At 40.3% G+C, this 25,954-nt stretch overlaps 1 protein-coding gene across 1 annotated transcript in view; it reads right to left on the bottom strand.

Moving 5' to 3' along the window:
• Positions 1-10,131: 10,131 nt before the first annotated feature.
• The window catches only part of LOC124802775 (THO complex subunit 7 homolog), a 56,647-nt gene continuing 40,824 nt past the window's right edge, over positions 10,132-25,954 (bottom strand). Inside the window, exons 3-4 of the mRNA XM_047263771.1 lie at positions 14,739-15,051; positions 10,132-10,780 (exon numbers count right to left, since the gene is read on the bottom strand). Coding sequence (XP_047119727.1) covers positions 10,598-10,780; positions 14,739-15,051 — 496 coding nt within the window. The 3' untranslated portion in view covers positions 10,132-10,597. The remainder of the gene's footprint in view (positions 10,781-14,738; positions 15,052-25,954) is intronic.

The raw sequence follows: 25,954 nt of genomic DNA, 5'->3' as shown, positions 1-25,954 counted from the left end.
GCCAAACAATGGTATGAGAACAACGAGGAGAAGTTCACAAGCTGGCAAGTATTCTAGGTGGAACTGCTCAAGTATTTCGGCAACACACGACGACAGAAGTGCAAGGCTGAAGATAAATTAAAGTGCAGGGCACAGTGTCCAGGAGAAACAAAAGGTTGCACATCTCATGAAGGGTGTTACTGAGGACATGTATCCAGCCCTACTCCCGAAGGAGGTTTCGACAGTAGACAACTTCATAAAATGGTGCCAGTATGTCGAGACAATGCATCAAAAAAGAATTACACGCAAGAAGTTTGAACGGCTTCCAAACATCGTATCAATGTCTGTGATGGAGGAAGAAATTGATTTCACAAGTGTTCATCATCAGATAGTGAGAGAGTAAGTTCAGAAGGCACTTGGATTGCATGGCGAGCAAACAACCAAGACCCTTCAAGAGGTTATAAGGGAAGGAGTGGAACAGACATTGAACCCAATCTCTCGTCCTTCATTTCCTTTTAAAATGGTAAAAAAGTCGAGACCCAGGCAAAGTTACGTTCCTACAATGCCGCATGAGGAACCTGCTTGGGCACCAAGGAAGACTGACGTCTGGAGGACCCAAGATAACTAACCAGTATGTTTCCACTGTGGACGATCGGGACATGTGGTGTGCTGTTGTCGAGAAACGCGGCAGATATTTGATGACGCCCACACCAGAAGAGAGCGGACCGATCTTAGCCGACTCCAGTTACAAGACGATGAAGATGAACAAGAAGATGTGGGTGCAGGTCGACATACGTCACCATTGCCGGAAGCTAGCCGCTGGAGAGGACGCTCCCCAACACGCCAATCAAGGTCTCCATCGCCGTGTAGAAGCTACAGCCAATCACGTAGCCGCCACAACCTGGAAAACTAAAGGATGCAACCTTCCTTGGAGGTGAGGCTGCCAAAGAGAAAAATCCTCCACCATCGATCACTACAAAAATGATAGGAAACTACGTCGATGTCCTCATGATGGATGGCTGACCAGCCCAAGCTCTTGTGGACTCTGGAGCATTATATTCAGTCATTTTGGAAAAGTACCATTGTCAGTTGCAGAAAACCATATTCATCGACAACAAAACATCTTTGGCTTATGAGAAATATGTAAAACCCTCAGGAAGATATGTCATTCGTGTCGGTATAAGTGGCCATACACAGCCCTTGGAATTAATTGTCTTACAAGATTGTAGTCATGACGTCATTCTCGGATGGGACTTTTTGAAACCTAATGAAGCAATTGTAGATTGTGGTCACTTGTGTGGAGACTGTGTGCTGGGTGAAGTGATCTTTCCTGCAGTCAGTGCTTGAAAGGTAGCTGTCATGTGTCATGCCATGCATCAACCAATGGATCTTGTAGTGGAATGTAAGAGAAGCATACCACTGAAGAATAACTTGGTCATCCCAGCCTCTGTTGTCTTGTTTAAGAACGGATTCGGTGAATTGTGGATAGTTAACTGTCGCTGAGAACCACAGGTCCTTCCAAGACGCGTGTGCATAGCAAATACTGAGCTGTTAACTGCAGAACAGCTGAGCATCATAGAAACCTCCCATGCTGAGTCTGTGGGCAAAATTAGTGCTACCAGTATGAGACAATATCTTCTAGCTCAACTATCACCAGACCACACTAAGGAACAACAGAAGAAGCTACTTGCCATTCTTCAAGAGTTCTCTGAACGCTTCAATCCACAGGTGAAGAGCAAATTAGACAAATGGACGGTGAAGCACTGGATTAGCACTGGAGACCATCAACCAGTAAGCCAGAGAGCGTACCGTGTGTCAGCAACGGAATGTCAAATAATTCGTGACAAGGTAGAGAAAATGATGAAGAATGACATCATTCAGCTTTCACAGAGCCCATGGTCGTCACCAGTGGTTCTCGTCACGAAGAAGGATGGCAGTTGATGCTTTTGTGTTGATTACAGGAAGCTTAATAAGGTAACTAAAAAGGAAGGTTACCCTCTTCCACGAATTGACGACACACAAGATTGTTTGACAGGGCCAAGTTTTTCTCAACCATAGACATGTACTCGGGATACTGGCAAATCAAAGTAGATGAGGCTGATCATGAGAAAACTGCATTCGTCACCCCTGAGGGCCTCTATGAGTTTAAGGTAATGCCGTTCGGTTTGTGTAATGCACTAGCAACTTTTGAACGAATGATGGATAATCTTCTGAGGCACCTGAAATGGACAATGTGTCTTTGTTATTTAGCTGACATTATAGTGTTCTCAGAGACATTTGATGAACACAAAAAAAGACTGAGGGCCATTCTTAAGTGTCTCCAACAAGCCGGACAGAAACTTAATCCAAGAAGTGTCTCTTTGGAGCCAAAGAAATCAAAATACTTGGGCACCTTGTGTCAAATAAAGGTGTGCAGCCAGACCCAGTAAAGGTAAGAGCTACAATGGAATTTTCTATTCCTAGAAGTATTAGAGATGCGAGAAGCTTCCTCGGATTGTGTTCTTATTACCGTCATTTTATCAAAGACTTTTGTATCAAAGCCAGGCCACTCCAAGAGTTATTAAAAGCTGATGCCAAATTTATCTGGGGTGGTGCTGAACAAGATTCTTTCGATATGCTGCGAATAGCTCTGATGACAGACCCTGTACTTGGTCTGTATGATGAGAGAGCACCACAGAACTACACACAGATGCCAGTGGGTATGGGATCAGAGTTGTTCTGGTGCAGATTTCGGATGGAAAGGAGAAGGTTATAGCCTGTGCTTCCAGGACACTTACAAAAGCCAAGAGAAAGTACTTAACTACAGAAAGAGAATGTCCTGTTGTGATCTGGGCCATGTGCAAATTTCAACAGTATCTCTATGGAAGGCACAGTTGTTACAGACCAAAATTCACTTTGTTGGTTGACAGGTCTTACGGATCCAATAGGACGACTTGCCAGGTGGGTGCTACGTCTTCAAGAGTATGACATTACCATAGTGTACAAAAGTGGAAGAACACACCAAGATGCCGACTGTCTCTCAAGAAAACCCTGTGCAAGACCATCAAGACTTTGATGAATATAGTGACTGTCTCGCTGCACTCCAGGATCTCTCTGCTGAGCAGAAGAAGGACGCCAAGATATCTCAAATTATACTTGACATAAATCAGTCAGAGGATGTGAAAGGGCAATTTAAGGTAGTTAATGGATTACTTTGCAAGAAAAACTTTGATCTGTTTGGAAAGAGTTGGCTACCAGTGATTCCTAAACACATACGCTTAGATGTTCTACAAAAATTCCATGACACACCTGAGGCCAGACATTTATGATTTATTAAGACATACAATAGGATGCACAAGAGATTTTTCTGGCCAGGTTCATTTAGAGTGTCCATCACTATGTGTTGCACTGTTGAGAGTGCCAGAGGAGAAAGGCAGTTCCTCAGAAACCACGTGGCCGACTCATATCAATTCCACCAGCCGAAACACTTTTCCAGCATGTTGGGATTGACCTCCTCGGACGATTTCCAATGTCTGCTAGTGGCAATAGATGGATTATTGTTCGCATTAATTATCTGACACACTATGCCATTACAAAAGCCATGAAAACAGCCAAAGCATTCGAGGTAGCCAAATTCATCGTAGAAGACGTTGTATTAAAACACGGTGCCCCAAGGTCGTTAATTATGGATCGAGGGTAAGTTTTTCAATCGAATCTTGTGACAAACATAAACTGTCGGTGCAACATTACTCATCACATGATGACTGCCTACCATCCGCAAACTAACAGGCTTACTGAATGCCTTAATAAGACCTTGGCTGACATGCTATCAATGCTTGTCATTGTTGAGCAGAGCAACTGGGATGAGGTGCTACCTTTCATGACGTTTTCCTACAACACCGCCAAACAAGACGCCACAGGATTTACGCCATTTTTCCTGGTGCATGGGCGTGCGACTACGACGATGGACACTATGTTTCCATTACATCCTGATGATGACTATATTGGCCAGGTGTTAACCAGAGCTGAGGAAGGTCGGAAGTTAGCTCGGCTCTTCATTCTGCAGGCTCAAGAAAACAATCGCCGAAGGTTGACACGAGCCACCGCCCTGTTGTCTACCAGCCCGGTGACCTCGTCTGGATCTTCACTCCTGTTTGGAAGGTTGGTCTCTGTGAGGAGCTCCTCAGGTGCTAATTTGGACCTTATAAGGTTGTAAGACAGTTGTCTGATGTTACTTATGAAGTTGAAGATTTTGACCCCAACACAAGACGACGAAAGATCAGAGAGACGGTCCATGTCCTTCGAATGAAGCCCTATAAGGATTCTGCAACCCAGGGTAAATTCGAAGCTCCAGCGACAGGCAACAAGCGGAAAGGCAACGAAGAATGTAGCAGCAAGGGAAGATCACCGCCAGGGCGAACATCAATAATCGGGAGTCGGAGTATGCAGGACTGATGACTCGTTCCTGGACTAGGAGGACGTAACACCAAGATGCTGTTCTCTCAAGGAGGGAGCAATGTCACAGAAGAAGCTGAGTAGCACTGTGTTGTAGTGGATATGATATTAAACTGTTGCATCGAACATCGTGAGTTCAAAACCCAACTGAACTGTGAAATTTCAATTTATATATATTCGGTTCGAGTACATTCTATAAGTATCCACAAATGGAAAGAATCATTGTACTGGAATGTTCTGTACCTGTATATATACAGTATGTGTTCTGGCTGGAGGCAGTTTGCTCCGTGCTCTTGTATGTGCAAGTGCTGAATAAACCTTCATTAAGTGAAGTTAGTGTTCATCATTCATCTACTTACACCGTCCTCTATGTGACAATATTATTTACAATCTTTAGTTTTCTGACATGTTCCTGTATATAAGACTCTTCCAATTTATTGGTATCTCAGAGCATTATTTACATAATGAAGAAATAGTAAGACTTTGGTTGGTATATCATAAATGATTACTTTGCAAGGAATTCATTGCAGTGAGGAGGACTGGCCATTTATGCCAGATCTAAGGTCGCATTAAAACGAGTTGATTGATCAAAATATTATAAAAATGAAGTGCCTGAAGGTTGTGTGGGCAGTTTGAATTTCCAAGTGGAAAAAACTTCATTACAGGCTTGTACAGATCCGCCCACCCAGTGCAAAATACAAGTTTTCCTCTCCAGGCTTTACTATGCCCAGTTATTAAGAAAAACATGAGGGTGATTTTGTGCGGGGACTTAAATATAAACTTTCAGACTAATTCTTCAACAGAAATCATGTTAGTGGATTTATTCCATTGTTACAGCTTGGTACAATATAATTTTCAATTAGAGTACAGGCAAATAGCAGTACAATCTCAGACAGTTCTTTGTAGATTATTCTCTGGTTGATGGGCACAGTGGGAGAAAAATTAGTTTGGCCTGTCAGACCATGACACACAGATAGTGATACTGAAGAGAATCAGTGAGAGTCATGGCCCACAGTAGTAAACAAAAGATTTAGAGTTTTGAGTTCACTAACAACGCAGACATTTAATGCCAGTCTCGAAAGGCTAACTTGGCAAAAAGTCTACAATCCAGACAACTTGAATGGCAAATATAACACATTTCTTCCAACTTTATCACCTCCCGGCCAACAATGCTATACTATCATTTCATTTCATCACTTTCTTTAATAGCTCTTTCCCATTAAAAAAAGTGCAGGCACATATACAGTATTAATAAGCAACTGCTTTGGGTAACTAATGGCATTAGAATACCACATAGGAGGAAATGGGAGCTGTGTCATAATATGGACAGTCAAGACTCCAGTAACAGAATTTTATTACAGACAATAATGCAAAGTGCTGCAGAATATCATTAGACAGACTAGGCGCAAGACCTGTCCCATACATCCTCCCACCACCACCACCACCAACTCCAGTCAGGTCACAAACATCACCTATCCCATCAAAGGCAGGGCTACCTGTGAAACCAGTTATGTGATCTGCAAGCTAAGCTGCAACCACTGTGCTGCATTCTATGCAGGCATGACAACCAACAAGCTGTCTGTTCACATAAATGGCCACCGACCAACTGTAGCCGAGAAACAAGTGGACCACCCTGTTGCTGAGCACGCTGCCAAACATGACATCCTTCTTTTCAATGCCTGCTTCACAGCCTGTGCCATATGGATCCTTCCCTCCAACTCTAGCTTTTCCGAATAGCACAAGTGGGAACTTTCCCTGCAATGTATCCTTCATTCCTGTAATCCTGGCCTCAACCTTCATTAGTCATTGTCCTCTCCCATCGAGCCCCTTCCCTGCTCCCATTCCAGCATTACGCAGCCCTCATTCCACCATTGCATCCAGTATTTTTACTTCTCTCCTTTTCCACTCTCATAGACCTTCACCCTATTACTGGAAACTACCCTCCTATACAAAAAATACCAACCATATCCTCCACACTCCCCACAGTTCCTGTCCCTTTACCACACAGTGCCCTGCTTGTCACTATTGATGCCACCTCCCTGTGCACTAACATCCCTAATGCCCATGTCCTTATCACTATTGAACACTAACTTTCCCAACGCCTGATGGATTCCAACCAATAACCTCCTCTCCCACAATTACTTCTCCTTTGAAGACATTACCTACAAACAAATCTGGGGTACAGCTATGGGCATCCATGTGGCACTATCCTATACGAACCTAGTCATGGGCCATCTAGAGGAATCCTTCCTAAACACCCAGAATACTAAACACCTCACCTGGATCTGATTCATTGATGACATCTTTGCCATCTGAATGGAGGGTGAGGACACCCTTTCCACATTCCTCCAGAACCTCAACAGCTTCGCCCCATTTGCTTCACCTGGTCCTACTCAACCCAACAATCCACCTTGTTACATGTTGACCTTCCTAGATGGCTACATCAGTACCTCTGTCCATATCAAACCTACTAACCACCAGCAATACCTCCACTTCGACAGCTGCCAGCATTTCCATACCCCTTCCATACAGCCTAGCCAACCTTGGTTGTCGCATGTGCAGTGACTAGCAGTTCGTCTCAAAATACACTGAGGGTCTCACTGAAGCCTTCACAGACCGTAATTATCCTCCCAGTCTTGTACAAAATCAGATCTCTTAACCTTATCTTTCCAGTCGCCCACCACCTCCCAGAGTCTCACCGTCTGGCATAGAGGAGCATTCCCCTCATAACTCAGTATCACCCAGAACTGCAGCATCTGAATTACATTATCTGCCAGGGTTTCGACTACCTCTCATCATGCCCTGAAATGAGAAATGTCCTACCCTCCTACAGTGGTATTCCACTGTCCACTGAACCTACACAAAATACCCATCCATTCCTACGCAACCCCTGCTTCCAACCCCGTACCTCATGGCTCATATCCCTGTAATAGACCTAAATGCAAGACCTGACCCACACGTCCTCCCACCACCACCTACTTTAGTCTGGTCACAAACATCACCTATCCCATCAAAGGCAGGGCTACCTGTGAAACCAGGCTGCAAGCACTGTGCTGCATCCTATGCTGGCGTGACAACCAACAAGCTGTCTGTCCGCATGAATGGCCACCGACAAACTGTGGCCGAGAAACAAGTGGACAATCCTGTTGTTGAGCACACTGCCAAACATGACAGCCTTCATTTCAGTGAGTGCTTCACAGCCTGTGTCATATGGATCCTTCCCTCCAACACCAGCTTTTCTGAATTGCACAAGTGGGAACTTTACCTGCAATGTATCCTTCGTTCCCGTAACCCTCCTGTCCTCAACCTTCGTTAGTCATTGTCCTTTCCCATCCAGCCTCTTCCCTGTTCCCATTCCAGCACTACACAGCTCTCATTCCACCATTGCACCCAGTATTTTTACTTCTCTCCTTTTCTGCTAAGCCCCCCCCCCCTCCTCCATGCCCTCTGTCTAACCTCCTGACTGCACGTGGCCGCCCTACCCTTCTCCACCTTGTCCCTGCGTGCTCCCCAGCAGCACGTCATTGTCCACCGCCCCCACCCCAGCCTCCTCCTTACCCCACCCAGTCACCACTCCCATCATGCACTGGTGCTGCTGCTCAGGTTTGTGACAGTCTTTTTGTTGTGCCTACCTGTTCTTGGCTATATGGTGAGTAGCAACTTTTTTTTGATATTATTATTTTTATGATCCATCACAATTGTGCAAAATATTTAATTATTGCTTCTCGTCTTTAGTTGGCAAGTTAAATTAATTTTTTATTGGTTCAGGGAAATATATAGAACTCCCGAAAGCTGCTGTTCTGAGACAACTACGTAATGCAGCTCCAAGGAACAGGTAAAGATTAAATTGAATAAATTATTACATGATTAGAGAGTAAAGGCTCCCATGTGTAGTGATGAAATTTCAGAGATTATGAAGACAAGTGCACCATTGATTAGTTCTCTCTTGTCACCTGTGCCATGTATCTTTCAGGTGTGGTCAGTTTCCTGAATGACTGAAATACTGATTAGTGAAGCTACTTTATAAAATGTGGTAACATCGGTAACAAAGGCAATACATTTCTTTGCTACAACTGTTTTCAAAGTTATTTAAGAAAGCAATGAATACGAGAATCTCAGTACATAAAAAGGAAGTGCCCACAGAAAACACTATCCTTTTGTGTGAGGTGCACTAGTAGAGTTAATTGATGGGTTGAGGATAGTAGGTATTTTGTTTGATTTCATAAAAGCATTTCCTTGTGTGAATTACATGATATTTTTGTGTAAATTGGAACATTGCGTGATTAGGGGAAAAACTCAACAGTGGTTCACTTCATACATGGAACATAAGAAGCATAAGGTTGCCCTTCGGTGTTAAGAAACAGGGAAGAAGTTTGAATCTGGTGGGGTCATGTAGAGTGGAAGAGGGGTGGGGTTCTTGGTTCACTGCTTTTCGTGATATATATCAATGATCTGGCACTAAATATGACAAATGACTCTAAAGTTGTCATCTTTGTAGATGAATCAAGTGGTGGTGTGAATAATGTGGAATGGAATATAAATGAAGTAGCTAACAGGGTAGAACTAACTTCGGCATGTGGCTTTCAGAAAACAGATTAACAGTTCACTGTAACAAAATGCAGTGCTTACTGTTTCTGATGCAAGAGCTCTCTTGGGAGTGTCACATTCTATATCTTGTGCTGCTGTCTTCACTGTAAGAATGATCTTAGCTCTCTCTGATACTGATACTTGAAGGCTTGTTAACTTTACTTAGTTTCACTCTATTACCTCGGATGGTTATATTTTGAGACAACTCTGTTCACTCACAGAGTATTATTAGCCCAGAAACAGGCGGTCGGGCTGATCTGCAGTGTCAGTTCATAAACTTCATCTAGGCCACTGTGCAGGTGTCTTGGAATTCTAACCCTGCCATCCCTGTACATATATTACCTTATGGGATTTGTTGTTGGCAATACTGACTCACTCGTAAGAAACTGCTACATTCGGCCACTGAACTCTAGATGTAACAATTATTTACCCTTGGATAACATTTTCTTAGACATTGTACAGAAAGGTGTAAACTCTTCAGAAGGTTTTGTTTTCAATAGGCTTCCAGCAGAAATGGACAAAAAAGAGTGGTACATCCCCAAGTATTCAAATACAAGTTGAAAGTTTTTTATTCTGTACAGGAGTTCCAAGCAGTAGTTGATAACCCTTCTGTGCAATGTGTTATTTATTCATATACTCTGTTTTTGTGTTTTATTAATTTAGATTTGTTGCAGCGAGAGCCAGTCTTTTAAAAATATTTTCAGCTCATCATAGCTGGTGTCTTTTGACACTTTCGCACCTCATGGCTTTCCGTCAATACCTTGGTAATTCACTGGCTCAAATCTGTCTTGGGGAAAAAAAATTGGAAATTTGAGGTAAGGTCTTAAGGGACCAAACTGCAGAGGTCATTGGCCCCTAAGCCTATACACTACTTAATCTAACTTACACTATGAACAACAAACACACCCATGTCCGAGGGAGGACTCAAACCTCCGACGAGGGCAGCCGCATGGACCGTGACAAGGCGCCTCAGACCGTGCAGCTTGTCTTGGGAAAAGGTCTGACTACTTTCAGTGTAGATGTGAGGTAGATCATGCTAGTTACCACCGATCTTTTGTAGATTTGTGTGTTAATCTAAATTAGGATTCCAAGCATGTATATTGGGATATGTGTAACAATAAAACTACATTCTACGATAACTCTCATAAAATTTATTTCTATCTTTTTCCTTTGTGGCACACAGTTGGTACAAAGTTGAAATCTGACACTGGATTAGTAGGTGCCCAGCCATATTCTCTCTCTCTCTCTCTCTCTCTCTCTCTCTCTCTCTCTCTCTCTCTCTCTCTCTATTATCACATGCTTCAAGTGTACTGGGATTTCTGCACCTCTGAAATCACAAACTGCTGTCAGTGCTAATGTCAGTAACATATCTGCATAGCATTTCACCCTAAACATAAATCTTTAACACTTTGTTCTCCTGAACATAGTTAGCTATGTCATAATACATATCAGCCAACCAAATAAGAGTTCAGTCTTTCATACAATAATATCTTTGATACACTCTGCTTCACTGATATATATTTAGTATAAATGTTCACAAAATACAAAACTTAAATTTACAATTTGAACACAAAATACAGGATAGAACTGTGCACACTTATTCCACCATTGGCTCTGCTCTAATTTCTAGTTCATCATCAAATGGATCTTCTAATGCTACATCCATTATATCCTCAGCATCTTCATCCAGCATTGCCTGAAGCTGATGAATGGAAGCAACTAGCACATGGAATTGTTTCCTTCTCATATCAAGTTTCCTTTCCAGCTGTTCCTCTGTTTCCTAAATTGGAAGGCAACATCAATAGCTGGCTGATAAAAATAAAAGTACAGATGATAAAAATATGGACACAATGTTCTAATAAAGACATGACTGAGAAACAGATTATAGTATGCACAAACAGCCTCTAATTTGTCAGCTCAGCAAGTATATAGCAACAATAAATGCAAATTTGGCCTTCTTTGAAATACTTGTTTTTTCCTCTTTTTTTCTTGAATTCTCCATGATCAGTTGTTTTTTTTTTCTTTTTTTCTTTCTTTTCAACATCACCGTCTACTACATGTTTCTGACATTTCATTGTTAATATGCGGCCCTGCCTATCCTAGCCTGTGCTCATTGGTGATTATTCTGTCTAACCCTTGGAAAAGTTCCACACTGTCCACACCTCTTCCTCCTTTTTCTAAGCTAGAGAATCCTACGTGTTGTAATCAAGAGCATCAATCCATGGCTGAGTGTACTGATGTATGAATGCCACAGACCTGCACAGTGATGGCCTTTTTAGTGCTCGAGGAGCTTCATACCTTTATCTCACAGATGCTGTACAGCTCCAACTACTATCATTGCATAATAATTGACCCCTGACTTTGACCTGTATTTTGGTTACATCCGGACACGTAGAAATGTTTACTTTTATTTGTTGTATGACCATTACATTTTAATTGAAAAGGGAGTTGTAATATTTTACAATAAGTGTGCTTTTTTGAACTTTTTTTGGTGAGTAACAGCTCTGAAGAGATACAGAAGCCAGACTGCAATTGTGTTGACAAATTTCCTTTGTACAGTTTAAACACACAACCATTCCTTTCTAAATCGTCATTTTGTCGTAATAATGGTGGATGTAGATGGCTGCAATTTGCCTAACGGTGATATGTATGGTCAAGACAAAAGATGCAAATGCAAGCTCTGTTGTTGCCTTTCACAAATGTGAACAGACTAGTGATATTTTAGGGCCAGTAGAAAGACTGCCTACACAGCCGAATGGTTAGTGTCACTAACACAGGGGTGAAGAAGGACCCAGATTCAATTTCCTGTACCTCCTGGATTTTTCTCAGGCACAGAGGTCTCTAAAAGAAACCACTCAGCCCCATGAGGCTGAGTGAGGAACTGCTTGAATAAAGAAGCAGCAGCATCATAAGGATTTAACACTGCTGGAGAGATTGGTGACATGATCACTTCCCAAAATCACAGATCGCTCCCTGTACTGCCTTGTAGGCAGAAGTCAGTCAGAACAGGCCTAAGGTCTAATTTGGGAATGGTGTTTATGTTTAAAAACTTAGATTGAGACAATATATTTTTAGCTATCTACCCCAGTACAATTAATCTGCACCTTGAGGAAGGCCACTCCAAAACAGCCAAAATGTTGATTGTCTGATATGATGAGGTGGCATCACATCATGAGGTATTTTAAGAGAGTTTCTTTTTTACAGTAACTTCATAATACAATTTCAGAAAAAGACATCATGTGAAGCACATTAATTTACTTTTTTTCCTTTCTGGAAGTTCCAGTGATAAGTGCGAAAGTGGCAGAACGTACTAGGTTGGTACATAAGTTTGTAGTGTTTTTGTTTTGCATGATGGTATTCTGGTTGCTGTGGGTTTATTTATCAACTGTCACTGTTTATTTGTAGTTCTCTGCTGCTTTCTGAGTTGTCATTTTGAGAAGGTTAGTGGAGCTGTGGATGATAGACGATGGAATGCCAAGAGGAGAAATTTGAAAATTTTTGACATTCTTCTGTTTGAATTCAATAGAGGGGTGACAGCTGCACAGGCAGTATTAAACATTTGCGCCATGTACGGGGATAATGCCATTGAACAGAGCACTGCAAGAAAATGGTTTTCTTGCTTTAAGCAGGATCATTTTGACCTTAGTGACTCTCCACATTCAGGAAGACCTACAGGGTTTGATGAAGATCATTTAAACACATTAATCCACAATGATCCATATCACTATACTTGAGAACGGGCAATTGTGATGCACTGTGATCATTCCACCATCATGTGATATTTGCATACAATGGGGAAGGTTGAAAAATTGGGTTTATGCGGACCACTTGCTCTAAGTCAAAATCACAAAAATCAGTGGGTGGCCATATGTGCATCTCTGCTTATTCATCATTAACTGGCTCATGAACAACACCAAACATTCCTATCTTGCAGTGTTATTGGTGACGAGAAACGGCATTTCTATGCTAACATAAGGAAAAGAAAGGAATGTTTGAGCCCAAACAAAGCAGCAACTCCCAGTACAAGGAACTGCGCGCATCCACAAAAGACAGTATTAAACATCTGGTGGAACAGTGATGGTGTGGTACACTATGAATTGCTTCCCCGAGGTTAAACTATCAATGCTGACATTTACTGTCAACAACTGAGATGTTTTGCACACACAATCTGAGAACAATGATTAGCAAGATTGTGTGAAGTGATGCTACACCTGCCTGCACTCCACTATACTAACGAAAAACACTATACAGGAAATGGGTTAGGAATTCATTCCACACCCACCTTATTCACTCAATCTTGCACCCTCAGACTGTTCACCTTTCCGCTCTCTATCGAAAAGCTACCCCAGCATTGACAAGCTGTTGTAACTAGTGCAGGAAAATATATTACTGATGACTAAAGTCTCTGTTATGCGTATCTGTTGTGTTTATTACAATTATGGAAGAAAGCTATGAACTTCAGCACCGTCTCAAGAGTTTAACCCTTTCCACTCCAATGTCGAGTGGCACTCAACATCGTGAAATTTGTTTCTGCTCCGATGTCGAGCCTCATTCAACACGACTTTTCGATGCTCTCAGACGTATTTTGAGTCTACTAGGCATTATTGATGCAGTGTGCTGCCATCTAGAAGAACTAGTGTTAACTCGGTGTCAAACAGTAGCAGCTGTGTTAAGCCAAAGATTGTAATTATTACGTTCAAGTCCACGCGCTCGAAATGGCTAGTTCTTCACGTACAGTCCTTTCTGAGGAAGAGATTTTAGATATTTTAGATCTTTTAGAGCAATCTCTAAGTGAAAACGAGAGTGAAAATGATTTTGATTATGATAGTGATCCATTTCAAAACAATTCGTGTGATAATGACGAAGAAAACAGTGACAATGTGCATGTTTCTAGTGATTCAGCGGAGGATTCGTGGCGAATGTGGAGCGACACTGACACTAACTTCACAGATTTTCCTTCTGACGAATCAATACCACACAATGGAAAGTTTTGTACTGTAAAAGATTACGTAAATATATGAATGAAAGCATACATTTTGTTTTAATGTATACCCCAATTGTTGGCCAGCGGCCACATTGTTTCCACAAAGAGATCCGCGCAAATATCTGCGGTGCACTGCCGCCCAGGCGGCGGCGATTTAAATAAGAGCATGCAGAGCAGCCCTGTGTCTGCCTTACGGAGTGCAAAGGGTTAAAAATTTCAAAATATGGCTTTTGTAGTATATAATTAACATTATATTTAATATCTAAATCAAATAGATTTTATAGACTCTGCTTAGTTACTAGCTCCTGTTAATGTACTAAATGCTTTACTCATGTTCTGATCTTTTGTGAGATGGGCTGTTTTTTTAGCTACACCTTTAATTCCATATATATCTGTTTTTGTAACTAAATGTGATTTACATACTAAAATTCCTTGGATAGGTAAAAAAATACCAAATGAGATATTCCTATAAAATATGGTGCATAAATGGTATTATCAGTTGAGCAAACTTGAGAAATGCAAGCTGTGCTTTAATTGGATACTGTTATTTCAGCAGGGTTAGGATTGGAAAACATTATTGAAAATTATTTTTCCTTTTAAATAATTAGTAAGTTAATACCAAAATATAAAAAAACTAAATTCATTTTTACCACAAAGCGTCTATGTTTCCATACAATTAATCATATTTTCTATGATTCCTACTACTTTGAGCAGTCAAATTTAAAGTTTAAGTAGTCTACTTTGATTTACATACCTTGAGAGATCCCAGTTCTTTCCTTAATGTTGATAGTTTCTCATCAGTCTCCCTACGGTCTGGTTGTTCGTTTATGACTTTAGCCAAAACGTCATATTCTATACGGTTTTTCCTCACAGTTTTTGCTTCTTGAAGTTCTTGCTTTGTGCTTTCTATTTCTTCTTTTGCATTCTGTATACGCCTTTCTATTTCTTCAGCTAAACTTTCATAATTTCGTAGTTCAGCTGCACTCATTTCAGCTGAGAGGCGTGATTTTGTCATTGCAAATTCACACTGTGAAAGCTGTGCCAGCATTCTATCATGAGCCAAGGCACTGAAACAATGAGAACACTAACATCAATTACTGTGCAAAATTAAGTAAATTTTCTATAGCTTTCATAAAACAAGCACAGTTAAGACAGCATTATGCTAATAACCATCTAGCCTGTTTCCTTACACCTATGGTCTTTTACCTTCCCCAAATATGTGAAAATAGCAAAACAAATAAATATGAATAAAGGCGGTCCTAATAAAGCTTTTTAATATGAGGCTTCCTGTAAAAAAGGAACATGGCTGGCTTGTAATTAAAGGCTCAGAGGTGGAGTTACCCAGAAGATGTATTTCACTATATTTTTCAATAATATATTACAAAATTTAATTACCAGTAAGCATTTTGAACATTTCTCACTGGCATTTAAATAATGGTGGTCAACTTTTTAGAACTGTTGATATCAAGTGATGTTATGTCAATGGGTGGTATATAGTCTTACGGCTGCACAGTGAAATGCAGAGAGCTTCATCCAGCAGAGATTTGTGAATGCGGCTTCTGCTGAGCACAGCTCTTATGGGCTTCTACAACACTCAACTAGCAGAGCCTAAGGGTGGTGTACAAACCCCAAATTTACGGTTAATATAAGTTTCACTACCTAGTGAGAGTTTCATGAATGATTAGACTAAATAAAGGCGTGAGAGGTGTTATTACTTTCAGTTGCTAACAAATTTATTACTTATGAACAGTGTATGCATGATAAAGTGTGTATCATTTAAGACAGTTGTTACTGCTATTATTGAGGTGCATTCTGACAGTTTTCACAGTGTGACCATTAGATAGAACTAAAGACGAAAAAAAAAAAAAGTACAACTCGCTAGCAATCAAGAATCTGAGGACATTGGTAACAGATTTGCAACCTTCCTCTGTATAGAAACCACAAATTTCTTTGACAGAAAACTAATACATCTGTACATGTTTAGAACTGTCAAGACATGAACTTTTCTATTGTTTGCTCTCATTGATCAGCCAATGACAAAGGTCATTATATTACAAGACGGAAGGCTGGAAAACATTTTCGAGGTACACCTTTTATTGGTGGACTAAGTGCATCAGTGCTCGGAGGGAATGTCCACAGTGTTTGGACAAGACTGAGCACATAACATGGTTCAAATTGTGTTAAAAAATCAGTGGTTTCCCGTTAAAGATGAAGTAAGTCATCAGCAAGCAGAAAATAATGTTGAAACTTCCTGGCAGATTAAAACTATGTGCCGGACTGAGACTTGAACTCGGGACCTTTGCCTTTCACGGGCAGGTGCTCTACCATCTGAGCTACTCAGCCCCATCCTCACAGCTTTACTTCTGCCAGTATCTCGTCTCCTACCTTCCAAACTTTACAGAAGCTCTCCTGCGAACCTTGTAGAACTAGCACTCCTGAAAGAAGGAATATTGCGGAGACATGGCTTAGCCACAGCCTGAGGTATGTTTCCAGAATGAGATTTTCTGGAAACATCCCCCAGGCTGTGGCTGTGGCTCCTTCACAGGAGAGCTTCTGTAAAGTTTGGAAGGTAAGGATTGAGATACTGGCAGAAGTAAAGCTTTGAGGACAGGGCGTCAGTTGTGCTTGGGTAGCTCAGATGGTAGAGCACTTGCCCGCGAAAGGCAAAGGTCCCGAGTTCGAGTCTCGGTCCGGCATACAGTTTTAATCTGCCAGGAAGTTTCATATCAGCGCACACTCCGCTGCAAAGTGAAAATCTCATTTCAGAAAATAATGTTGTAGTATGCAAATAGGTAAGGAGAAACAGTTAATGTGATACCACCAGGTACAGGCATCTTCTTGCCTGCCTTCATCTGCAATTCTCACCATTTTACAAGACCACATTCAGGCAAGAAACTTTTTTTCTCCGCAGAGAAAATGGCACATTGTCTCTCATGGTGTACAAAGACTCAAAAAATCTGAAAAGTGTTGTACCTCACTATGTGAGTAGCACTTTTACACAGCCAAGTTGTAATTTGCAGCTTCTTGTTTTCAAGCCACTACTATCCAACACATTCTTTATATGGTGTCTGTCTCCACTAATACTGGTATTTATATTAAAACAAGAGATGGAACATAACTGAAGTCAAAATAGTGTCTCATAAGTAATTGTTGATAGATTTTGCTGTGAGGAGTGTGTGCTAAGCATACTATTGTCTTTATACTAATTAGGACAAGAATATAAATAAAAGTTTCAGAGATTTAAACTTGTTCTAGAATGCATACAACCTTTCTTTCTCATTGCACAGCAGTGTCTATTGTAGAAGTTGAGATTTATTACCAAGTACAATATACTTAACATTTTGTTCCGATGGCAAAGCAGACATTCAACCTATGACTATTGTGTACAAGTTGCCATTTGTGAAGTCTGCATCAATGTCTCTGTAATCCTATCAATTAAGTCCCAGAATTGGGCATGCTTTACTTCCCTGCAATATGAGGTAAATAATTCCAGTCAAATATGAGCATTTTACTGAAATCAGTGTTAAAAACAAGCCTATTATTAAGATACTGAAATGCGCGTGAGAAATACAAAATGCATCTACTGATTCAAAATGAGATTGTTGCTGGACTTAGTCAACATATGAAATATGTCTTGAGAGTATTGGTGCAACATAATTTATAATAAAACATAAGGAAAAGAGAGAAAAGGAGTGTGGGAATGCTCAAAGGAAGGGACAGACAATATGGACAAGAAAACACGACAGGCAATTTAATGTTTGGGATTTGTGTGTGTGTGGTTATTTTTCAAAACTTGTGGAAATTACAGTTCTCAAGCTACCTTTTTTCCAATTTATGTGCCACCCCTCCTTACACACAGAGTGCACTTACTGCCATGGGTGTCCATGCGACACGTGTCAAACTTTAACGAGAGTTGTTGCCTTTCCACATTTATGTTTAGGTTTCAATTGTAGAATTTCAGTAAAGGATACATCACTCACACTTTAAAGCGTATAGGAGAACAATAACAGCGAATTCTAAAACAAATTTTAGTTCTCTTCAGTCACATTGCACAACAGATAGGTAATTGTAAGATGTAGTTCTCTTCCTGCAGAGTTATGAACCTAGTTAATTTACTTATTTAACAGAGAATTACAGTAACAAACTAAATACTTTATATAGAATATTATTGTTTTCTACTATGTAACTGATGTATTTAAACCAAACATGTGTATCAGTTTAAATCATATTTCTGTCAATTTTGGTTAGGCAGCTAGAAATGTTCAAAGTTTTAGGGAAGGATGTAACATGCTGTATGTAACTGGCTGTGTTCAGATGGTTGTTCTGGTGGTGGAATCTACATTTAAGTGAGTTGAGGACGCGATAAGTTGTAACACCATATTTTGAAAATGTCTTCTGGAAACTGGACACATCCACACACACCTGCAGCAAATCTTTACCCAATGAATATCATCTTCCATTCAGTTCAGACAACACAGAGCCACCTGAGATAAGGTCTGAACTACTGGACAGAAGCTTGAGAATTTTGAAGTCTGCTGTAATCATTGCCCTGTGTAACAAATGTGAAGAAGTGTGTATTCTTAAGGGATGGTGTTAATTGCAGAAACAAACCCACTAAAACCATCTTAATTATTTCAATATGGTAAAGAGTGAAGTGGATAGTCACTTTAAAGCACCGATGACCTTTCGTCAAAGCAATGATAAACAAAAACTGTACTTTAAAACTACTCATTTGTGTACTTCCTTGTACAGTGACTGTGAAGTTAATTAATTAATTAACACATATGGCCAAGCTAACAGGAACTTGAACTTGTAACTACAGTGGATATACGGTGGGAAGCAGACTATGTCTTGTGGACTTGAATCCTAGACAAACTTTCCCAGTTCCTACTGATGTTTAATAATTAAACACCATTTAGAGAAAAAAAATGAAAACATTTAGGAAAAAAACCCTTATGGACATAAAGACATATTAAATGACCAACATAACAAATAATTAAATAACTAGTGTAATGTGGTCCTGCATAAGGTGCCTGGGAGCGATGTTTAAGAGTACGGGGGATAGTAACCATTTGAAACAAACGTGTTAATATGTGGACCCAATACATCCTGTGAAAGACAATGAAAATACCTATCACAAAGCATACATAAACTTATGCATAACGTATTTTGTGAGCTAATGAAGATGCATGCCTGTGCTATTACAGTACGTCTCTCCCAAAAAGGGATATTGTCATTACATTTGGATTGCAACATGAACTGTGGTATTTTTGCATAGTGTGCAATGTTTGGCCAATAATATCATAGATCCAGGGCACATATAAAATGGACGTAGAAACTATGCACAAGTAGTTATAGAGACATTGTTTTTGAGGGCAACTTAAAAGTCATTTCAGAAGGGCAGAAAAAATCTCATAAGTCAACAATTTTATCAAAGAAATTTACAATTCCTGGACACACATCTTGAACACTTTGATATTATTTCATCTTCCTTTCCCACACTTTTTTTCATCACTGCAGTTTAGCCTTCACCCCTTTATTCATATCTTGTCTGTACAGTCATATCCTTTTGTCTGCATGTTTACTAAGTTCATGTATCTCCTTCGTTTGTCTCTATTTGTAGCTATAGATTCTAGAAGTCAGTTTGAAAATTTTTTACGGTTCCTGACACCACTTATCCAGCTAGTTATGTGTCTTTATTTCGTTGATAATTTCCTTCCCTTGTTTAAAAATCTCCTTGTTCTTACTTTTCATCACAAATGCCTTTACTGACTGGTCCAATGTTGTTCGTTATTACCAACTTCCAATGAGGATTTATTCTGAGCACTTTATTACATACAGAGGGGTCCAGAAAAATATAGACACTCTTTGATATCTTTGGAACAAAATGACACATAGTTACAATTTTGTGCAGTAGCGTAGGCCATCATTTTCTCAACAGACCTCGGTGTGCATTTTCCAGCAGATGACAGCACACCAATGAATGGAGAAAGATTGTCACTTGAGCAACGTGAGCCAGTATTTAAGTGGTACTGGAAGTACAAAAAGATGATGGAGGTCCAACGGCAATGGCATAATCTTTACGGAACTCAGCCACCAATGCATACAACAATTTATCATATTTGGGGTAAATTTGAAGCCAACATTACTGTTCAGGATTTGCATAAGGGACGGTCTGGCTAACCATAAACATCAACAAAACCAGCTTCCAGCAGTGCTGCGTTGCAACATTTTACTCCGTCTGTCCCAAATCTGTGAGGCAGGATGCACGTGAAAGTGGGGTAAGCTGCTCAAACGTACAGTGAATTCTGAGGAAACATACAACAAATTCTGAAGGCTGCAAACTGGAAAGTGTACACACCAAGATCGCTGCACGCTATGAACAAGGACAACCCGGATCAAAGGATGGAGTACTGCAAATGGTTTGATGGCATGCTTTGTGAGGATTAACGGTTTGCAGGGATCGTTATTTTGTCTAACGAGGTGCAAAACAAACTGCACACTGTAAACCGCCACAGCTACATGTACTGGGCTCCTGAAAATCCTTATGTTCACACTGACAAACACGTTATCTACCACATGTTAATGTATGACGTGATCTGTCATTCTGCAGTTTGACAGGCACATTTTTCTTTGATGGAATCATAACTAGTGAGGTGTATTTTCATATGCTGCAAACACTGATGTTACCTGCTACCCACAAGGTGTATGGAAATGAAAGATTTTATCTACAACAAGATGGCGCTCTGCCTCAATACTACAGAGATGTCAGAGCCAACTTGGATGAAAATCAACCTGGACTATGACAGGAGCTGTTGAGTACCCACAACGGTCTCCAGAACTTATACCTCTTGACTTTTGCCTAATGAAGTTTATCTACAGAAGCCAGCTACATTGAACTAGCTATGAGAAACCATTGAAGTGTCTGTTTGGCTAGCACACTAGCAACACTGACAGCTGTACTTCGGGCAACAGTTCATTAGCATCAATGTTGTTTGGCTGCTAATGGGGGTCACTTTGAATGCATAAAATAACCTCCCCCCTCTCAGTGAAAGAATGGTAATGATATGTCATTTTGTTCTATTAATACTGAATATAAAAGAGTGCCTACATTTTTCTTCATGCCCCTGTATTTAAACTGTGAATCTCAGCAGTCATGTTTCATTGCTATTTCCATTGCATCAATCATCATGCCACAATCAAAATCCTTTGTATCATTTCATTATAGATAAAATTGTAAGGTTTCAATAGCAATATTAGAAGTGGCTAAGAACATGAACCCCATCAAAAGGACACAAGATTCCTCGGAATTAAATCAAGGTACATGGCTAAAAGAGGAATGTGATGAAATTGAAGAACTGGACAGGAAGGGAAGATACGACTTACTATACAACAGAGTAAAGACTATGACATGGGAACAAAACAGAGCAGGAAGTGCTACTATGGAAATTTTGAGTAAAGACGAAGAGGTAGTGTACAAAGATCGTGACGATGTCCTCCAGAGATGGGAAGAATATATAAAAGAGCTATATGACACAAATAGCAAACCAGAAACTCTGGAACTTGAATCACACAACAGTGTAAGTGATGAAGAGAAAGGACCGACCATCATAATGGAAGAAGTAAAGTCTGCCACTGCTGCAGTGAAAAATGGCAAAGCTGTAGGTACAGATACAATACCGGGAGAAATACTAAAATGCTTGAACCACAATGGAATAAGAGAAATATTGAGGTTATGTAATAAAATATATGACAGTGGTGAATGGCCTGAGGACTTTTTGACAACAGTTCAAATGGTTCAAATGGCTCTGAGCACTATGGGACTCAACTGCGGAGATAATTAGTCCCCTAGAACTTAGAACTAGTTAAACCTAACTAACCTAAGGACATCACAAACATCCATGCCCGAGGCAGGATTCGAACCTGCGACCGTAGCGGCCTTGCGGTTCCAGACTGCAGCGCCTTTAACCGCACGGCCACTTCGGCCGGCTTTGACAACAGTAATGATTCCACGAGCAAAGGACAATCAGCCTCATTTCACATGCAGCCAAAGTGATGTTAAGAATAATTAATAAAAGACTTGAAAAAGTAATAGAGGAGAATCTCGGCGAGGAGCAGTTTGGCTTTAGATGGAATATGGGCACCAGAGATGCAATAGGGCTCCTATGAATCTTGGGAGAAAGGTTTATTGAAAAAGGAAGAGACCTATATATGTGCTTCATCGATTTAGAAAAGGCATTTGACAATGTGGTTTGGGACAAGCTGGCGACTATTACGAGGGAAAAGAGAGTGGACTGGAAAACCAGAAGACTTATAAACTCATTGTACCTTAATCAAAAAGTTTCAGTTAAAGTGAGAGGAGAAAGTACAAACTGGATCAGACTAGGGAAAGGAGTAAGACAAGGATGCTGTTTATCACCTACTCTTTTCAACCTGTACTTGGAAAATATGATTGACCAATGCTCATTAGATGACAAAGGAGTAGAAATTGGAGGAAGAAGAGTAGGGTGCTTGAGATTTGCTGATGACATGGTCCTTCTAGCCACAGGGGAAAAAGAATTACAGGATTTGGTGGACACCATTGCAACTAACGGAAAAAAATATGGAATGAAAATTAACACAAATAAAACAAAAGTATTGGCAATAGGAGGAAATAAGGAAATAAAAATTGTGCTGAATGGAGAAACACTAGAACAGGTGCAAAATTTTAAGTATCTTGGAAGCAGGATAGACACCGACTGGAAGTGCACCACAGAAATTAAAACAAGGATAGCAATGGCAAAAGAGGTGTTTTATAAGAAAAGGAGAATCTTCTGCAGCAACCAGGACAGAGAACTCAGAAAGAGACTCATAAAATGTCTTGTATGGAGCGTTCTTCTACATGGCGCTGAAACATGGACTATGAGGAAGAAAAACAGAGAAAGGCTGGAGGCTTTTGAGATCTGGACATGGCGGAAGATGGAAAGAATAAGTTGGATGGACAGAGTAAAAAATGAAGAAGTACTGAGAAGAGTGGGAGAGAAAAGGCAGTTACTAGATGTAATAAAGAGAAGAAAAAGAAATTGGATTGGGCATATATTAAGAAAGAATGACGGACTGATAAAAACAGTTTTAGAAGGTTATGTAGAAGGGAAAAGGAAGCAAGGAAGGAAGAGATTCCAGATACTGGATGACATGATGGACGGTACAACATACAGCAGCCTTAAGAAGGAAGCAATGGATCGCAGAAAATGGAGAGGCAAAGGACCTGCTAATATAGCAGATAACTGATGATGATGACATGATATCAATGTTATGGCATAGTTATAAAGGTCAAGATACAAACTCATTGAAGTGGGAAAATCAAATTGTCCTTAAAATTACACAAATATGCAAAAACTTCAATATCTACATTTTGCAGGTAAACGGGAAAACAATTCGTTTCGTAGTACCCAATGCAAGAGTTACTAAAGAACAGATTTTTAAGGGAATCACAGGAGTGGACAAATGGCAAACAAAATTGGGGCAGTTACTGAATATGCAGTGTAATGAATCATATGTCTATAATCAAATGCCAATGATGTTTTATTCACTTAGTTCCTTATATAATACATTCTTACAAGCCTGTGTTCCCATACACTCAAAATTAGTGAAACCTCTGCACAAGGGGGGTTAAGTAGATGAATTCAACAGATACTGGTACCATTATGATTTGTGCTTTTGAATTATTATTATTATTATTATTATTATTATTATTATTATTATTACTATTTTCTTTATGCACAATAAAATAACCATGACTGATCAACAGACTCAACAACATTCTCAGACTTCTTGCCATGTCAGTCAGTTGCTCCTGACAAAGACGATGGTGGAAATCGCTGAAAGCTTGACGTTTTATCATGAACTGAGGTGACAAGAAGACCGAGAATGTTTTATACAACAGTGTCGTCAAGGAAGACTTTGTTCTCAGACTCAAAATTACGGAATAATTAAACAAAGACATTTTTTCCTTACAGGAAAAACAGAAATAAATAACTGTGATCATAAAACAGCCACAGTGGAAAATGGAATTGTCTTTTATGTACAAGGTGTACAACTTTGCTTCCACCGTTCTTTTTCCCAACATTTGAGGCTTTAATGAAACATATTGGTTACACAGTTACCATTCAAAGTGTTTTCCATTGCTGGCAACAACTTTCTCCCATCTTTCGGGCAGTGTACGAATCCCGCGTAAAAAAAATTGTTCATCTTTTGAAGCGATCCACGAATCGATCCAATTTGTGACTTTTTCATGAGATCGGAAGTGTTGGTCAGCCAGGCCATGCGCCATTGATCTAAATAGGTGGTAGTCAGAGGGAGCAATGTATGGAGACTATGGCAGGTGGGATAGGACTTCCCATTTTAATGTTTCCAAGTGCGTTTTGACCTCTTTTGCAACGTGGGGGTCAACCATGGTCGTGCTGCAAAATCACTTTATCGTGCCTCTCGCTGTATTGTGACCATTTGTCTTTTAATGCTCTGCTCAAACACATTAATTGTGTTCAATAACGAGCACCTGTGATTCTGTCACTTGGTTTTAACACCTCACAGTACATGACGCTGAGCTGGTATCACCAAAAAGCACAATCCTGGAGCTGTGGGTATTCGGTTTGGCAGTTGACATGGAAGCATGGCCGGGATATCTCCATGATTTTTTGCATTTAAGATTATCGTAATGAACCCATTTTTTATCCCTGGTCATAACGCGATGCAGAAATCCCTTCCATTTTTGCCTCTGAAGCAACTGTTCACAAACACTCAAACATCGTTCAACGTCTCTTGGTTTCAGCTCACACAGGACCCAAGTTATTTCTTTCTGAATCATGCCCATAGCCTTGAGATGTTTTGAAATGGCTTGCTGTGTCACTCCCAATAATCATGCCAATTATTCTTGAGTTTGACGCGAATCTTCGCTCAGCAATGTCCCCAATTCTGCATCTTCAAAAACATTCTCTCTTCCACCACTATGCCGGTCTATGACGTTAAAATCACCATTCTTGAAGCGTTGAAACCAGTCACCACACGTTCTTTCACTAATAGCGTCCTTACCATAAGTACTTAAGAGCATTCAATGAGACTCAGCCATTGTTTTCTTCATATTGAAACAAAACAGTAACACCTCCCGCAAATGACGAGAATTAAGCTCGTAAACTGACATTTTCAACCAAGAACAACTTTATGATGCAGACAATGATCGACCAATGTTTGAATAAGGTTATGATGACCGAGGTCCAAGCTAACTGCTTAATGTCTGCGATCTGTTTCTTTCAACCACTACTTACCCTTGTCGCCACCTATCAACAAATGGCCGAAGCAAAGTTGTACACCTTGTATAAGACTCAAAAAGTTGCACCACAATGACATATAACATGACACAGGCTTACATTTGATTAGGGCCCTGTACTCGAGGCTTTCTGAGGTTTCTTGAATTCACAAGTGTTTGTGTTGTCACTTTATTTTCAGTAAGTAGCTGGGATACGGACCATATCCCAACAGGTAGTGTATAGCTTCCTAGGTTGGCAGAAAGTATGAAATTCCTGATCCTTCTTTTGTGTTAGGAAAGAACTGCAAGTTCTTCCCCCTGTTTCTGCCCTGTCCCAGATTTCTTGCCATTCTCTATCAATGCAAGCCTTTATTTCCTTATTTGATGTCGCTCTTGTGCACAGTATCTCCTGTACCTTATCATATTCATCCTTTCTGAGCCAAAATTGTGCACCTCTCTTTCTTATGTCTAGGTCTAGAGGTATTAAACCTCATTATCAACAGCAGCATCTCAGTCAGTATTGTAAAATATGCATCTGTGACATGCACGAATACAATTCTCGCCATTGCGAGTTCCTGGCTCTCTCAGCCCAAATGCGGTCGCCCACAATAGCAATTGACAATTTGTTGTGGTATGTTCTTATTGCACTTAGTGGCAGCTGAGAACATCTTTGACCAATTGTTGCT

Source organism: Schistocerca piceifrons, chromosome 6 (genome assembly GCF_021461385.2).
Source record: "Schistocerca piceifrons isolate TAMUIC-IGC-003096 chromosome 6, iqSchPice1.1, whole genome shotgun sequence".
NCBI classification, from domain to species: domain Eukaryota; kingdom Metazoa; phylum Arthropoda; class Insecta; order Orthoptera; family Acrididae; genus Schistocerca; species Schistocerca piceifrons.
This window is presented reverse-complemented; position numbering and strand designations above follow the sequence as displayed.